The sequence below is a fragment of the Lepidochelys kempii genome, chromosome 5 (assembly GCF_965140285.1).
Source record: "Lepidochelys kempii isolate rLepKem1 chromosome 5, rLepKem1.hap1, whole genome shotgun sequence".
Taxonomy (NCBI): Eukaryota; Metazoa; Chordata; order Testudines; family Cheloniidae; genus Lepidochelys; species Lepidochelys kempii.
Window position 1 is genome coordinate 81,180,880 of NC_136384.1, and position 18,327 is coordinate 81,199,206.

General features: G+C 45.5%; 1 protein-coding gene across 4 annotated transcripts in view; it reads left to right on the top strand.

Annotated features, from left to right (window-relative positions):
- Positions 1-2,023: 2,023 nt before the first annotated feature.
- Positions 2,024-18,327, top strand: part of PRRC1 (proline rich coiled-coil 1) — a 38,434-nt gene continuing 22,130 nt past the window's right edge. Inside the window, exons 1-4 of one of the 4 annotated variants that reach the window (XM_073344866.1) lie at positions 2,024-2,170; positions 13,164-13,318; positions 14,236-14,643; positions 15,222-15,385. In XM_073344866.1, the coding sequence (XP_073200967.1) occupies positions 13,201-13,318; positions 14,236-14,643; positions 15,222-15,385 (690 nt within the window). In that variant the 5' untranslated portion in view covers positions 2,024-2,170; positions 13,164-13,200. Of the gene's footprint in view, positions 2,171-2,311; positions 2,706-13,163; positions 13,319-14,235; positions 14,644-15,221; positions 15,386-18,327 lie in introns of those variants that run through there. The other 3 variants (XM_073344865.1, XM_073344864.2, XM_073344863.2) reach the window with 3 other exon arrangements.

An 18,327-nucleotide genomic window follows, 5' to 3' on the forward strand; every position in this document is an offset into this window, starting at 1 on the left:
CCAGGAGTCTTTCACATGCTCCATAGTGTGCAAGTAGTCCTCCAGACCCAAATGCTTAAAGGAGTCGGGGTCACCCTGTGGCAAGAAGCGTAGGGCATTCTTCACTACAGGCATTGCTACCTCCACTGCCTATAATTCATAATACATTTTCTGGCTTAACTAGCAGACTACAAATATTGATTTTTTTTTGAACGTTTGACATCCAGAACAGCCAAACACGTGTATAGCTTTGTTTAGTAGTTCTGACTAATGAAAAAATGCCATAAGGTAACTTTGTGTATGAAACTAATCACTGCAAGATATGTCTGTGAGATGAAAACAGCTTTCTAGTGAGAGAAACATAGCAGTTTGTCAGGTTCAGTCAGCTGCAGGCTCCATTATCTTCCTGCCAACTTTCCAATCGCACAAAGCCAAACACCCTTGCCCTGCCCACTCCACCCCCCCCCCTTTGCTTGCTCTTCCCTACCCTCACTCACTTTGCCCCAGCCTGGTGAGACTTTGGGTGTGTGTGTGTGGGGGGGGGGTGATGGCTCCAGCTAGGGGCTCTGGAACGGTACCAGAAATGAGGGATTCAGGGTATAGGAGGGGGCTCTGGGATGGGACAGGGTACAGGAGGGAGGGGGTGCAAGCTCTGAGGAGAGGATGAGGGGTTTGGGGTGCAGGAGGGGTCTCTAGACTGGGGCCAAGGGGTTTGGAGTGCAGGAGGGGGCTCAGGCCTGGGGTTGGGGTGCATGCTCCAGCTGGGGATATGGGCTCTGGGGTGGGCCCAGGGATGAGGGTTTTGGAGTGCAGGAGGCAGCTCAGGACTGAGGCATTGGTTTGGGGTGTGAGAGGGGGTTTGGGCTCCAGGAGTGAGTTTAGGTATGGGAGGTGGCTCAGGGCTGGGGCCCAGGATTGGTGCAAAAGATGTAGGCTCTGGGAAGGAGCTTGGGTGCAGGAGGGGGCTCAGGGCTGAGGTGTGGGGTGCAGGCTCTGGGAGGGAGTTAAGGTGTGGAAGGGGGTTCTGATCTGGGGTAGGGGGTTGGAGTGCAGGAGAGGGTAAAGGGTGCAGGCTCTGGGAGGGAGCTTGGGTGCAGGAGGCGGCTCAGGGCTGGGGCAGGAATGTGGGAGAGGGCGTAGAGTGCAGGCTCTGGGAGGAAGTTCTGATCTGGGGCATGGAGTTGGACTGCAGGAGAGGGTGAAGGGTAGGGGTTGTGGGAGGGAGCTAAGGTGTGGGAGTGGGCTCAGGGCTGAGGAGCAGAAGGGAGTTTGGGCTGTGGCTGGGCAGTGCTTACCTCAAGCTGCTCCCAAAAGCAGCTGGCATGTTCTGCAACCCCTAGATACAGGGCCTCTGAGCTCTGCCCACAAACACAACCCTGGCAGCTCCCAGTAGCTGTGGTTCCTGGCCAAGGGGAGCTGCGAAGCCAGTGCCGCTGCTCGTGGTGGCTGCCTCTGCGCCAAGGAGCCAGACATGCTGGCTGCCACACAGAGCCAGGGCAGGCTAGGAGCCTGGGCAGTCAGGGAGTCTGTCTTACCCCGCCACTCCCTGGACTTTTAGCGGCCTGCTCAGCAATGCTGACCAGATCCCCCAGGGTCCCTTTTCGACCTGGCGTTCTGGTTGAAAACCAGCTGCCTGGAAAACCTAGTTGACCAGCAGCCTTGGCATGAGCCAGCACCCAGACTGCCAGCACATCACAGCCTCTCCTTTTTCCTTAACTTCATCCTATTCCACCCACTTGTACCACCCTCTGCCCGTGTTCACAACCAGCCTCTGCTGTCGTACTTGGGGGAGCTGGGGAGGGTACAAAGGTCTGTGCCCTGCTTCGCGAATATGCCCCCCCCACCTCTGTGGGGGCATGACGGGGCTCCGCTAGGGAGATGTCTGAGCAGGCTGAGAGGAAGAAACCCCGACATGCCCGCTGCAGGGCGAGGGGTAGCGACCAGGCTGCCAGGGCAGCGGGCTGGGCACCAAGAACCCCGCGGTACGTGGCCGGGCTCTGCCCCACCCCAGGTCACGCGCTGCAGACGGCTCCGCCCGGCCCCACCCGCCGCAGGCGAACGTGGCAGCAGGCGGTGGCGTCCAGCTCCCAGGCGCGGCCATTTTGGATGCGGGAAGCGAGCGGCGGCGCGGGGCAAACCGCGCCAGGGAAGTGGCGCCTGGAGGCCCGGCCAAGGAGCAACCCGCAGCTAGGTGAGAGTAGGTGGGAGATGCCGCCGCCGCCAGGCCGGACAGCGCGCGCGGGAGCGGCCCGGCCTGGCCCCGAGGAGCGTGAGCAGAGCCGCCTGCGGCAGAGAGACGTGGCAACCCGGCGCGGCGGCGGGCATTGCGCATGTGCGCCCCAAGGCTCATGGGAGCTGTAGGCCCTGCGCTGCGTCTGCGCCCCGTTGCTCGCGCGCTGCCCCCTGCTCTGCGAGGCTGCCCGCGCGGGGGTGGGGGGCGGTGCGTCTCCTCCCCGGCGGCCGCGTCAGAGCCGGCGGCGGGGTCACGCCGCGCCGCGGGCCTGTTGCTGCCGTTACCGGGGTCCTTCCCGCCGCCGGGCGGAGCTGCTCTGTAGGCGGCGCTGGAGAGTCTGGCAGCGGGGGCGCAGCCTGGGATCGGGGGGCGCTTCTGCGGAACGACCAGAAGGGGAACGGTCGAGGCTGCTGTTTAAATAGCGCGTGCAAGGCCCGGAGAGATCGTCCCGCCTCTGGGCGCTGTGGCGGCCGGCTCAGGAAGGCCGCCCGAGGTGGGTTTGCACTTGGGTTACCTCGTCAGGCGTTGTTCCTTCCCTGCTTACCGGGGGGTAGGAATGACTTTGAAAAACAAGCCAACGCAAAAGCGGGGCGTCTGAAGGGGGCTTTTCTAACAGGGCGTGGGGTTCACTGCAAGTTCTGCCCATGGACGTTTGCAGCCTTGTTTGTGCTGCCGGTGTAACTTACTGTCATAGAGAATAATCTAGTATCCTACACCCCCAAGTTGGGTGGCTTTTTCTTTCATTTAAAAATTGTGGGATTTATGCATCCTATGAAGATTGGCCCTGTAGTTCATTAATCATTTGTGCTATAGTGTCTCTGATCTAGACGGTAAACTCCTTGGGACAGAGGCCAGCTCTTCTGTCTGATATTTAGCGCCTATCCCTCTGGTATCTGAAGTCTTGTTGGTACAGTGATGATGATTAAATGTTAAATACTCATAGTTTGGCAAGCAAATGTTTCGAAAACGGGTAGTCTGATCATGCTAGAAACGTAAGAAAGGGACTGGTATAGAAAAACTCAAGTAGTTCTGATTTTGGCATTTTCCTCCGGCTTTGAGCATGTCAGCGAGCATCCATTCTTGCTGTGCATGGTCTTCCCTGTGCCCACGTGGCACTTCATTTGCATCAGCAATGCTCTGTCACCCGAGGGGCCTGCCCATCTGCATTTCAAAAAATGTGTGGGATCCTCTTCTGTCAAATGGAACTAACCTCATGTGCTTAGTTTCTTCAGGAGGCTTGTCAAGATTAATTACTCAGTTATAATATCTGATGTTGAAGAAGACACCCCATTGAGTTGTAAATGGGCATCACAGCATGTTCTGATAGTTGCTGTGTCTCTTTTGTTATCTTTTTTTGCTTTGTCCAAGAATGAGCTGAGTGCCACAGGGGTACAAAAGAGAGAGACAGGGTGGCAGAGCTTAAGTTCTTATTCCAGTACCTGTGAGCTGTTTCTGTTCTGTGGCCTTTAATGAGGTTGGCTGTCTGAGGTAAATAGGATGGATTTTAGTGAGCCAGCTCCCCACTTTATAAGCAGATGAAACCATATGTTTCCAGTCTGTATAGGGTGGTACGAATCTGATGTCCTTCAACTTCCCCTCGCCGCACTGATCCTTTCCTCTACCCATACACTCCCACCCCCAAACTAACCTGGTACCCATTTAGACTGGGAAATAATGGCTTAATATCTGTAAAAGACTTAGGCTATGTCTACAGTACCACTTATGTATAAAGCCAGCCCAGAGCGACATAAGTTATACTGACCTAAGCACTGGTGTGGACAGCACTATGCTGATGGGAGAGCTTCTCCCATCGATATAGCACAACTGCTGTAAGCTCTCTAGTTTAGCCATAGCTTTAGAAGATGAAAAGGCCTACAGTTCATAAGGAGTACTTGTGGCACCTTAGAGAGTAACCAATTTATTTGAGTATAAGCTTTCGTGAGCTACAGCTCACTTCATCGGATGCATCCAATGAAGTGAACTGTAGCTCACGAAAGCTGATGCTCACATAAATTGGTTAGTCTCTAAGGTGCCACAAGTACTCCTTTTCTTTTTGCGAATACAGACTAACACCGCTGTTCATAAATGAGTATTATTTATATCTGTGCCTATACATCCCTTAATTAGGATGTGTGTATTCAGGATGGCTGTTCATTTGGGGATCCTTCCTAGCAGTTAATTGGCCTAATAATGGATAGCAACACCTGCTGCTTAATCAGGAGAGTATTAACAAAAATTCTGCTTAATGAGCTTAACCAGTGCTTTAGGTGTTAACCCTATCTTACCTTTTCACATCTAGTTATGGAAACATTGCCTGTTACATATTTTAAAAAATGCATTAAGTAACATTTGAGTCTGGTATTTTAATTGATTAGTGAGCTTATTCACTTCTCAGGTTAAGCCTGAGCCTCTCAGAATAATTCTACTCTGCTTTGTTAACATGGATGTCTACTCAGCTGTGGAAATCTGCTTGTTAAGGGTTAACATTTAAACATAGCACCACTGCAGACTGTGATTCAGTTCTAGAAATTGACTTTATCCTTGTCAATTTTGGGTAGTCTTCCTTAACTATCAATTTCCGTATTTTTGGGACATAACCTGAAAATGATTTTAAATTAAGATTAGTCAGAAAAAGAAATATGTAAATTATTTGGTTTCACATTTTTCAGTTACTTCGCATTACTTTTAAAAAATCAAAAGCTAACTTTTTCTGATTGTCAACTCAGCAAGCTCAACCTTTGATCAGTAAAATGAAACTTTTTTTTCTGCTTCTAACATAATCACCACTTTAAGACAAAAAGTTGTGCAGTCAGAATTTATGGCCTGATTTTTTCCTAAATGCCAAATACCCACACATCCTGCTGAAGCAAATGAGAGTTGTGGGTGATTTTCACCTTCGAAAATCAAGCTGTTAGCCTTTTCCCCAAAATTGTCAGTTAACACCTGACTAGAATTCAGCTCCCTCTTCCTTGGTCGTATTGGCTCTGCATTCTGAATCAAGTAAATAGTTACACCTCAAAGAGGTACAGACCTCGTCTGTACTAAGTATTCTTCTTCTTGTTAAAAGCTCCCATGATCGTTTTAGTGTTGATGCAGCTCTGACATTGCTGGCCACAGTGGTAGCATTAGCATAGACCAGTTTTTTTTCCTCACCCGCACCCCCTTGTCATTTAGTAACTTAACCCTGCTGAGTTTTGTATTAAAATAAACCCTTCTGAAAACTGGATCTATACTGATGGAACTCTTTTTAGTGGCAAATTACACACAGATTTTTTTTTTTTAAACAAAGCCACAGAGCGAGAACCTGTTAGGAATATGCTACTTTTGTTATTAATTTAGTTATTAAACACAATTTAATGAATTCGTACAGAATGCACTCAAGTCTGGGAGGCTTTTCCAAATTCGGTGACATGGCCAAGACTCATGAAATGAACTTTTAGTCACAAACCTCTAGATGGCAGGAGCATAATTTCTTTTGGGCTAATTACACATTTGCTTGACTCTGCTTGTAATTCTTTGTCTCTTGGGTTTTATATTTTTGGACTGGTTTGTGGGGCTTGTTTGCTTTTTATTATGTTAACTTCAGGACCATAGATGTGACATAGGAAGTATCGGTTTTGTGGGTTATGTTCAGACTTTTTTTTTTTTTTTTTTTTTAATAATCTGAGAAAAGGCAGCAGATGATGTGCAGAGGAAGTGACATGCCCTAAAATATTTCTACAATGCAAATAACCATCCCTTTTCCCCACCCTCCAGCTAGCCCATACCAGCTGACTCTGGCTCCCCAGGTTTGGGATGCAGGGCTGTTTCGTTGTAGTGTAGACTGCCAAGCCTGCACTCAAGCCCAAGCCTGGAAGTCTATATGGCAGTGAAAGAGCCCCTTAGCCTGAGATCTGTCAGGTGAAGTCAACTGGCATGGGCTGGCCGCATGTGTCTAATTGCAATGTAGACATACCCTAAAATAGACTTTACTAATTTGCATTAATGACTGGTAATCCACTGCTGATTGAATGTTCTTGTGGTAAATAAAAATAAAATATCACAATGCATGTTGCTAATATATTTGGACAAGCATTTTATTTTTGACAGTAGGTTATAATGTAGTATGTTATGTAGAAACAGTGAAGTCTTAGGAAGAGAGACTTCACTGTAGGGTTCTGTAAATATGTAAAACTAAATCTTTGCTTGGAAGGGGGTTTAACCATCAAGGATTACTTGCTGAGAATTATGGGTTTGTGGATTGGAGCAGCGAGGAGAAAGAGAGGTGTTTCTGTAGCTAAATGACTTTTTAATATAAAGTTGGGAGTAATAGTAAAGGCCACTGCCAAAGCTGGTAGAAACTAAGGATTTGGGGCCTGATCCTGATAGGCACTTTGCCCCTGCGGTTTTCTTCAGGACTTTTTCAACAGCTTTGTTGTGTGGTGACTAGTCTTCAATCCTTATTTGCCCTCTTTTGGTTTCTCTTACTCTTCCATACCTGCTCTCTTTTAATTCTCTAGAACAGGGGTCTCCTATGCCTACCTCCCAGTGCTTCCTACCGCCAAACAGCTGTTTGGTGGTGCTTAGGACTTTCCAGGAGGGAGGGGGGAGGAGCAGGGACATGGTGCACTCAGGGGAGGAGGTGAAGAACAGGCGGGGCCGGGCGGGGATTTGGGGAAGGGGTTGAAATAGGGGCAGGGAGGGGGCGGAGTTGGGGCAGGGACTTTGGGGAAGGGGTTGGAATGGGGGCGGGGAAGGAGCAGAGAGGTAAAATATGAATTAATGGATCCTTGCAGTACAGCTACATTTTGCATTTCTTCAGCAGTAATTTAGTGGGGGACGTAAAGAATACAATCTGCACTGATGTCTTTGAGCTACTCATTGTGGGAGGAGATTCTTGGGGCAGCGGTATGAAGGAGGTAAATTGACTCGTTGTGAATGATGTTAGTTACTTTAAATCTGTCTGTTCTGTGGAACAGGACAGGAGCTTTTTTCTTTATGTATGACTCAATTATTTTCTTCCCCCATGTCAGTGAGGTTCCCTCATTCTGTCTCTTCCCACTGTCCCCGTCACTTTCTTTTCAAATCCTGTGGTCTGATTCTCAGGGCCATTTCCAATGAGAGAGAGAGAAGGAGAGCGTGTGTGAGCGCTAAACAGGAACACTGCAAACAGCTGGGCACATCATTGGCTGGTGTAAATTGTCAGAGTTCAGTGGAAGTCAGTGGAGCTATGGCAATTTACACCAGCTGAGGATCTGCCCCAGCATTTCTATTCTGTAGGGCTATTATAACATATCTAAGGTTTCAGTGATGTGGCCCTGAGACCAATGTACTAGTCCTCATGTGGACCTTGTGGTGATTTGAGTTTGAGATCCCTGTTCTAGAATTATATCTATGGGCCAGATTCTCCACTGTCTTGCTTCTTTGTAATCGCTTACACCTGTGCAAACTGAGAGTGGATAAGTTTAATTTGGAAGCATGTTATACTTGCAGCGTTACCAATTCTTGTGGGTTTTTTTTTTTTCCATGAGCTTTGTGACTGCGGTTCCCAGGTTTGCCGGTCCCACTTGGTCACAGGGTGTGGTTGGGCCCCCTCCCTGTGCAGCACTTGCCAGAGCTGTCAAACTGCACCCCTCAGGGAGAGGCAGGAGCAACAGCTGGGAGTTGCAGGGAGGGGCTGCTGCTTTCTGGGAGAGGAGACTGAGAGTAAAAGGGGAGGGTCTTGCAGGGGGAGGTGACTAGGGTTACTAGGTCCAGGTTTTCCCAGACATTGCCTATTTTTTGATCCTCGATGCTCTGTCCGGGCAGATTTTTCTAATACGAGACAATGTCCGGGTTTCTTGCAGAGCAGATGTTGCAGCTCAGAAAGAGTCCTGATTGGTCTGCTTTGTGATTGGTCTCTCCCGTGCATTTACATTTGATTGATCCCTTGCAGCTGCCAGATCCTGCCCACCCATGCCCTGGCTCCCAGCCCTGGGCAGGAGGAGATCCCTGCAGGGAGGCGCTGACTGACAGGCTTGCACTATGTTCTGGGTCTGCACCAGCCTCCATGCCACTGTGACAGGGTGACACTGCCCCTCCATCTCAAGATTGAAGCCCCAGGTACCCACTCCAGCACCCCTCAAATCCCTCCTCCCAGTACACACACCCTTCCAGCACCCTGTCCAACTCTCCCCTCACCCAGGCAGTGTCCTCTATTTGGAAACTGGAAATATGGAAACCCTATGGGGTAGGGTGAAAAAATGGGAATAAACTAAAAGACTGGAAGGGTAGAGTTGCACATGTGACATACCCAGGCTGAGGCACCCAACAAAAGCATAACTGAGAAACCAGAACTGGGTTGTCTTAGGGGTTTCTTTAATTCTCTATTCCTGGATAAATCTTTTTTGTTATCTGTATTGTTACAGACATACTTGCTGACAGGTATTTTGAAATAAATTACAAATATAATTGAAACTGGTATGGTACTGTGTTGTTTTGATAAATAACATATGCAGAATTTTAAAATGTGCTCAGAATTTTTAATTTTTTTGGGGGTGCAGAATTCCATCAGGAGTAAACTTGTCTGCTAGGACATGAATTGAGAATATCTTGTTTACTCAAGAGTAGCTAATGTCTTCACAGCCATAAAAACAACATTTGATTTTTGGCAGGTAATTGAAGGAGGAAGAGCTTTAGGAATGTTTTTGTTGTGAAATATAAACTTGTGCTATTAGCTTTTTAAAAACATTCTATTAAAAAAAAAAATACTTCAGCCCGGGTAAGTTTAATGGAAGGCTCTACCCAATGCAGTTCCACTGCAGAGGGCTGGGGCGGATGCAGAGATTCCGCAGACAGGATCCATAGCCCTACAGGCTGCAGAATGCTGCTTCAGAGGTCCTTCATCTGTTCTTGGATGGAGAGAGGTTTTGATTTGGAGAGGAAAGGGGCTGGCTTGTAGGCAGTAGATCTAATGGCATATGGGGAATTCCCCCCATGTTGGGGGACCTCAGCCATGAAGAGTACTGCTTAGTGGATGTGAAATGGATCTGTTGCCTCTCTGTAACTTGGCTCAAGTATTCCATCTCCCTCCTTGTCACCTGAACCTTTTGTGCAAAGCCTTCTGTTCGTGTTTTCCAGAGGCGACAGAACTGTTCCTTGTATAATTTAAACTTTCATTTATTCTCAGGAGCTTTACATATGTGAGCATATGTCAGAATTGACTGTTGCTATACCTTCTTTTGTGTGTATATGTAGGTATATATTTTACCTTCCTCAGCTTGGTAACAAGAATGTGAACATTTTTAGTGTTAAATCAGTAGCTGACTATGTAGGTTTTTTACATGGAATATGACTTTTTAGTAAAAGGGGGGGGGAAACCCCTGTAATTTTCTAAATGGAAATCTGTGTGTTGTATTGCATTTTTAGCACATTTTCTAAGACCTTCCCACTGTGCCTTGTTAAAGGAATATGCTGGCAGAGCTTGATAGCTCCTGACGTAATGGATATTGTAGACAAGTCTTATCAAGACTCAGTCTATTTGTTATACATATAATGAGTTCACATGGGATTTGTATTTCATTATAGCTACCTTAGGAAACGTTCTTCCAAGAGACAAATAACTGCCTGGTTTACCAGACTTGTGAGAAACAAGACATTATTTGTTGTTTTTTAATTACACCGGACCCTCGCTAGAACATGTGTCTATATAACGCTAATTCGGATATAATGCAGTCAGGGAGATGGATCCCAAATTTAAGTACAGTAAAATTTTTTTTGAGTATAGACACAATAAATCAACTGCTGAGCGCTCTCCTGTCGACTCTAGTACGCCACCAGAATGAGGCGCACAAGCGCAGTCGACAGGAGAGCATCAGCTATTCATGCACCGTCAGCTATGTGATCTTAGATCAACCCCACGCGGTAGTGTAGACAAGCCCTAAGACGATTGCTGTAGGCCTAGAACGCCATACAAATGTCATGTAATAAAACTTTACAGGTACAGTACTGTATTTATCTTTAGAAAGATGTCAAAAATGTCGGGCAAAAGGAAGGCTTACTCGGTGCAGGAGAAATTGGACGCTATTGAACGACTTAAAAATGGCGAAACCCAGGCAAAGATTAGCTGCTATATTGGCATGAACGAGTCCACCTCCGTCGATGGCTAAAGAATGCTGACAAGCTCGGAACTTACATTCATAACCTGGATGAAGAGCATGGCCTTCAAAGAAAACGAGCCTGCTTAGCGAATGATGCCGATCTTGAATCTGCAGTGTACACATGGGGTTTGTGCAAAAACAGTAGAAAGGCATTCCTATCTCTGGTCTGCTTATAGCCATGCAAGCAGAAAAATTCGACCGGGAACTTAATGGCGAATTCAGCAATTTTAAGGCGAGTTCAGGTTGGCTATGGTGATTTCAGAAAAGACATGGAAAACTCTGCTGACGCCGCCGCACAATCGTGCCCTGCAAAGCTGAGGGAAATTTTACAGGTGGAGGGTTACTCAGAGGAACAGGTTTACAATGCAGACGAAACAAGAATTTATTATAAAATGTTGCCCGATAAAACCCTGGCTGTCAGAACAGATGAACATAAGAAAGAAGGATATAAACAGTCAAAAGATCGCCTTACTTTATTGTTTGTGTGAATGCAACAGGCAAGCATAAACTAAAACCATTGTGCATTGGAAAGTCTTGCGTGCCTCAGCGCTTTCATCACGTAGATGTGAATTGCCTGCAGTTTTCGTACAAGAACTCCAAAAATTCCTGGATGACCAGAGATTTTTGAACAATGGTTCTTCACCAGATTTGTCCCGTCTGTGCAAAAGCATTTGTGGGCAAAACGCTTAGAAGAAAAGGCCATTCTTTTGTGAGACAACTGTCCAGTGCATCCTCCAGCCGAAAGACTCAGAACCCGTGACAGTACAATATGGGTTGAATACTTACCCAAAAACATGACTTCCAAAATCCAGCTGCTTGATCAAGATGTTATCGCCATTTTTAAGCAGCATGATCAACGGAACTTGGTACGACAAATGATAGAAAGTGAGTTGTCTGTCACCGATTTTCTGAAGAAGTTGACTATAAAAGACTTCTTTTACACCGGCGGCAATTCCTGGAATTTATTACTTGCTGAAACGATAAACTGCTGTTGGATGGTGGGACTGAAAGAGTCGTTTGGCCACCCGCTCCTGGAAGAGAGTGAAGAAAGCAGATCACAGTCTGATGAGGAATTTGACTTTGAGGGATTTACAGAGGAGGAAGTTGGAAGAACAGACATGGAGTGGATGCAGGAGCTGTGCCAGCAACTGTCCGGGCTCGAGCTGTTCTGCCACTAAATATCGAGTCCTGGATAAGAGGTGATGATGAAACAGAAGAATTTTGACCCATTGCTGAAAGTCTAACAAATGACCAAATTCTTCAGGCAGTATGACCAAACAACATTCCAGAAGCTGAAGAATTGGCCTTCGCCGTAGAAAAAGAAGAGGAAATGGACGTCATTCCAATGTCAACTGTGACCGTAGCCTGCTTAGAGACTGGTTTGAGACGCAAGCCGTTGAGCCTATAAAAACTATGCAGATATGTAGTCTTTTGCAGTTTGCTAAGTGGAAGCAGCACAGCAGCAAGAAGCAAAAGCAATTCACCGACTTTTTAAAGAAAAACTAGACTAATTTATTGTAATGTCTACTTTAAATCTCTAGTAAAGCAACCCTTTTTTTTTTTTCTTGTTTCCTTCAAGTAGGAGTTTATTTTTTTAAGGTTTTCTATACTTTATGGATGTGACATTTACTGTATACAGTAATTTCATTTTAACGCGGTCCCCGCTATAACACAGTACTTGGCATGGATCCCAAATCCCGCTTTCTAGCGAGGGTCCTGGTGTACCTTTTGTACTGTAGAACACAAATCCAGAAATGAGAGAAAAGGAAAGTTGAGAATTCATTTTCATGGTTTTTCTCCCATCTCTTCTCTCTCTCTCGTGCTTCCCACACATTTTGTGCTACCTTTTAATAATAAGATTTTTAAGCAAGGGTGTGGTTTCATGTTTCTTGGGGTAAAATGGATTTTCCAGTGTTTTAGCATGATGAAAGACACTCCTATCCTCTACTGGTTGTGAAAGAAAACCAGTTTGTCATTCAGCCTTAAGCTTTGATGTTCTCATTAGATTAGTCAGGAGAGAACTAGTGTGGCCTCAGGGCTTGTCTGTTTGGTAAACATCAACTGCTGCAGCTAAATCATTATAAAAATCCATCTGGTTACACCGGGGGTAACCCCCTAGTGTAGACACACTGAATCTGCTTTAAATTGTGCTTAAGCTTAATGCAATAAGTCCCCTTAAGTGCAATTTAAAACGGTTTTCCATTGTGTCAGTGTTAGGGACTTGCACTGGTATAAAAACATAAATTTTTATATTCAATTAGTTACATCAGCACAAGTTTTCTAATATAAACAAGGTCACAGTTAAAGCAGAGGAAAAGGACTCAGGATTTCCTGGGTTTTGTTCCCAGACGTGCCAATGGTTTCCTTTGTGACCTTTGGCAAGTCACTTGAATTTACAGAGTTGCTACCTCAACTTCTTTAGAAATAAGTTCAGGTGCTCAGCACCCTGTTGAAAACAAGTGCTGTATTTGAGTGCTTTAGTTTATCTGTCTGTAAAATGGGAATATGTACTTATCTGCTTTGTGTGGATTTTGTGAGGTTTAGTGTTTGTAAAATATTTCATATCCTTAAATGAAAGGTGTTATAGAAGTAAGGATTTCAGAGAAGTTTCGAATTTGAAACATTGTCTCTATAGTATAAGGTGTGGAAAGAATATTTATTATACAGATGTGCGGGACACTGAGTAAATGGTATGCCCAGGGCTCCTCAAAATATTTGTTTTGGAGCTGGTATTTCAACTTTCTTTGTCTCCCAAACCAGCATCTAGTCCACTATACCATACTCCTTTCTTTGTAATTCAGTTTGAAATAGTTTTGTCTTATTTTTCAATACAGATTTTGTTTCTCTGCAGTTTGTTGTAGCTGAAGAAAAATGATGGAAGAGAGTGGAATAGAGACAACCCCACCTGGCACTCCCCCGCCAAGCACATCAGGGGCAGTAGCTGCTGGTATCACCATTGCCGCCACCATCACCACACCTGTCTCATTAGGTATAAGAAGCTTCCAAGCATCTGGGTTTTGCTTGTTCGTGTGTTTGAAGCATAGCAATTAGTCCAAGTGAAAGCAATATTATAATGTGTATAATTGCAGTGCACTTCTCCAGACTAAATTGAAGAACTTAATTTCTTCCTTAATCCCAGTTGTGTGCTCCTTAAATGATTTTCTACATCTTTTAAGAATATGGCTTTTTAAATTTACACTTCTATAAGAAATTATGTGGGTGTATGTCTAGGATTTTTATGGACGAGTGGGCGCAGAAAATACAGGCTTTGACTGCTGTGTAGGGAATAACAATAGAGTTGGCTAGTACTGTAGATAATCTGAAGATTTTGCAGGATCATGTAGGGAAATTACCTGCTTGCTTGGCCTGATTTTCTAGTGTTTGCACCATTTTCTGTAGACTATATTTCCCCCTTTTTGGTGAATATGCAGTTACAATTGTGCAGCCTCAGAGTAACATCTGACCCTCCAGTCGATACTTAGAATCTGTTTACTTTCCAGTAGTTGTATTGCCTCTGAATTACTAAAAGGCATAAAATGTAATGAGTTATTTTTGTTACGATTTTGAAGTCGCACCAAAGTTGGAGTGTTAACTGAGTAGTGACTCCAAAGGAAGATTGTCACCTATTGAACTGGCAGCACGTGAGGCCACTTTTTGAAGTCTCCATTCAAATACTGACCCATCCTGCTGCTGTCTAGCTTGACATCTGATGGGGTCACAGTAGAAGATGGGGCATTACTTACTTTTTGGTGACAGTTTACTTGTAACTGGAATCATTACTACATACAACTTATTTTTTGCGGAAAAGCTTTAGGTATCTTATTCAGATATTTTTGTAAAGAATTTTAAAGCTATTATAATTTCTTATTAAAGTGCCTTTTCTTTTTTCCATTTTTCCTCTCCCAGCTTTGTCCAGTTCTCTCACTGCTCCAGACATATCCCCTCTCCCATTTTTCCCTCCTCAATCATTCTCCACACCTCTACCACCCTCAGTATCTTCACTTCCTCCTATGAGGTCGTCAGCGCCTTTGCCATTTGTGCCTTCTGCAACAGTTTCAACTATTGCACCCCCTTTAACTCCTGCCCCACCTCCTATTACCCCTCCAACTGCTTCAGCTTTTAGTGGCACCATGTCCCATTTCTCAACACCTCCTCCTCCAAGCTGTATTCCTGGCCCTAACCTTTCTGTACCTCCCACGGCACCCCCCATTTCAGGATTTTCCATTGCTTCATCCTATGACATTACCAGAGGTCATGCTGGGCGAGCACCACAGACCCCGCTGATGCCATCATTTTCTGCACCTTCAGTCACAGGTAGTATTTTGTTCCGTCTTGTAAGATGGGGGCAAGTTCTCATTAGTGGCCTTATGTGTAACATAAGGGGTAGTAGGGTGTCAGCATTTTTCTATTCACCCTGCGTCCCTGTAGAGAAATGCTGGCTGACTTCTGTATTATGCCAGGTACATCTAACTCATTCTGAGTATAAAGAGGTGGGAGTGCCTCTTTGGGGAGTAGTAGTCATGGTCTAGGACAGAAGTGTCACTTCAGGGAAACCCTAGGAACAGACAAGTTTGGGGGGAAAAAAAAAATAACTAAAACAAAAGGTTACTCTGGCTAACCCATGTAGCCAAACTCCACTGTACATAAGCGGGCTCTGTTCAGAACAGCGTAGAAACTTCAGTTGCTGTACAATGATACTATAGTATAACATTTTGAATCCATAAATTATACTCTAATGCAGTAGTTCCTAAACCTGCTGGTAATATATAGGGAACTGGCTGGTCATGTGGTGCTGGCTTCTGCTTTCTTATTTCCAGCCTCTATATTGCTTTAGCAGATTAATTGTGGTAAGATACATGAATGTTTGTGTGTGGCTTGTTTTTGCTTATCAGGTGTCTTGACAAATCCTGTTACTCAACAAACAACTTTTCCATCCTCTCTGGTGCCTGGAACTGGAAGTGGCCCTGCAATAACTTTCCCAGAGGAGAATGAAGACCCCAGAGTTGCTGGCATACAGAATGAAGCATCTGCTGGAGGCCTCTGGGGATTTATAAAAGTAATTGTTTTATTCTTTTACCATTTGTGGATTAAGTCTTTTAACAGACTAAAATGTACCGTAAGTTCTTCAAGTATGTGCTGGTGTGGATCCCATTGTAGGTGCACATGAGCTTCATGCATATGAGACCAGAAGGCATTAAGGGCAGGAAGGCTGCATCCCTCCCTCAGTTCCTTCTTGCTGCCTGTGACAACAAGATAGAGCCTGGCATTTGTCTGACCCACTAGTTGATAACTCAGGCTAAACTTCGAAAACTTACAAGGTCTTCAGCACTACAACTTATTTTTTATGTTCAACTACCACGAAGTAATCTAACCAATATAGGCTGAACTTTACTAGTTAGACACCCCTGTAGAGAGCTTCTTAACATGACAGATTTGAAACCTGCAGGCTTTAAGCACTGTCTATCCTGCGATGGACTAATTTTGTATTTGTCTTCTGCTTGGGGAATGGCATATTCTGAGCAGATACTTGGTTTGCTTGTCCTCTGTTATAATGCACAGTTGCAAGGCCTGAAATTCCATCTTCTGGAACAGTCCATAAAGTTCTCATCAGATCTTAAGGAAACAAGCTCCAGAATCCCACTGGTGAACAAGTCCGCATCCTACATTGGCTCTGTCAAGCCAGACAGGTGACACCTGAGACAAGTGCCGAGAAGACAGATGGAAAGATCTGGTACAGGCATTCCTGGCACTGAAGCTGCCCTCAACATAAATTTTGAAGCTAGCACCAAAACCTCAGGTGTTGAAGTGAAGTACTGAGAAGGATTGCTCCAAATACAGAGGAAGACTCTCAGGAAGAAACTCACTGTCATCCCACAAGGACTGACTGCTGCAAAGCATTCACAGAGAAGTCCAAGTCCTGTACAGACTCAAGAACTGAGAAAGGGCAGGCTGCTATGCAGCAGATTCTGCTGGTCCTAGTCCTGGCTCCAATAACACATCCCTCGTTGTTAACCCTGGCCTTGGGGGATGAGACTAGGGCAGAACTAGATCCATCACTGGTGCTGAGACACTGGCACTGGTACAGACTCTGGTACTGTGAGCACCTTACATGTTGGTGCTGCCCCAGAAGAGGTTTACTGCTTTTCACTGTCACTGGGCATGTTTTTCCATCATTGAGTAGAGAACTCTCCCCTGTGGTCTGCAATCAATGCTATTGGGAGACCTATGGGCTTCTCTTATCGATCTCAAACACCACCGGCCCATCAAGACTGGCATTAGACTGACCAACATCCAACTAAGTCAGCTGTACTCCTGTGCTATAGTAGTAGTAGTAGTTAGTACCACAGGCATTGAGAAACCAATTTCTATAACCAAAGAAAAGAAAGAGTTCTTTCTTGCTAGCAGTATGTATGGCCAGACCCCGAATGCCTGAATACCAGAAATAACCAGATTTAGGGTCAGAGCAACATCAATACCCTAACTTATTGCTAAAGAATCTCTTATCTTTGTTGCTAGATGAACTGTATCCTTGATATCCGTACTGGCACCAGATGACTTCAGGGTGTTCCAGTCTGAGCAGTCCTCAGATCAGAGAAATCTCACAAGCTGTTTGAAAACCTTTCAGCTTTTGGTCTTGTCATGATCACCCTCCCCATGACTGCTTGACCTCACTAAAGCTCTGTCAGACTCCATCCACAGTAATGCCAATGGCAAAACCAGCTGAGAAGAAGTACCAGGTGCCCCCCACAGGATTTGAGGACCTTTGCGCTCTCCTCAACCTGGGCTCCTTAATTATGTGACTTGTACAAGAGAGGTAGAAACTGAGTTAAAGCTCATCTAAGGACGAAGACCCTAAATTACTCAATTTATCTGAGAGGAAGTCATGCTGTTCAGCTTAGCCTCACACAGCTAGAGTGAACAGCCAGCCCTTTCTGCCAGATTATGATACTTACAAGAAAGGGTGTCGCCCTGTTCACCGTGAAATTCCCTTGTGACAGCAGAGGGTCTTCAGGACATATTTAGAAACGCCAGCACCAATGGTGTCCAAGACTGTGTTGTAGGCAGCAGTGGGTGCTTTAGACATTGCAGATCGGTCTATGTCCACTGTAGTGGCCATGCACAGAGCACTGCGGTTCTAGGCATTGGGCATCCTGAGGAAAGTGCATGCCATGATTGAGGATTTATCCTTTAATGGCTCAGGGCTGTTCAGCATGCAGACAGGCAGTCCTGTGCACTGACTGAAGGACTTGAAAGCTACCCTGCACTCTCTGGGGGGCTTACGCCTCTGCTCCATGTCACAAGATGTACCATTCACAGTGCATGCCATCCTACCATCCCACACAGATGGAATATCATGACAGAATATGGTGTGATAGCCTCCTCTTCCTAAGCAATGCACCCCACTCCTGTGATGTATTAGCAGATTTGACAAAGCTGTTGAGAGCCACGTTAGACCTAGACTAGAGAGTACGATCTTTAGAGTCGCATTACCACTTTCTACTACGTATTATCTGTCATGACATCAAATGGTCCTTGGCTACCCCTTCCCTGACTCTGTAGCAGGGTCTTGTGAGAAAAGTCTCAAAATATAAGTGGCCTCATTTCTTTGTCTAGGAACCATAGAGTAGGTCCCAATAGAGTTTGGGGGAAAAGGCTTCTACTCCCGGTGTTTCCTCATTCTGAAGATAGGAGGTCTTTGTTCTATCCAAAACCTGAGGAGACTCAACAAATACATATTTCTCCTCAGGTTCAGGATGATAACACTTACCTCCATCATTCTATCTTTTCGAGCTTAGGAATAATTCGTAGCATATAGGATGCATCCTTCCACTTTGCCATCCATCCAACCTGCAGGAAGTATCTAAGATTAACAGTGGGGCCCATTCATTATCAATACAGGGTTGTAGCCGTTGGACTCCTATTGCACCGAGAATATTTACAAAATGCTTGGTAGTATGAGTAGTACACTTAAAATGACAGAGAATTCATGTTTGCCCA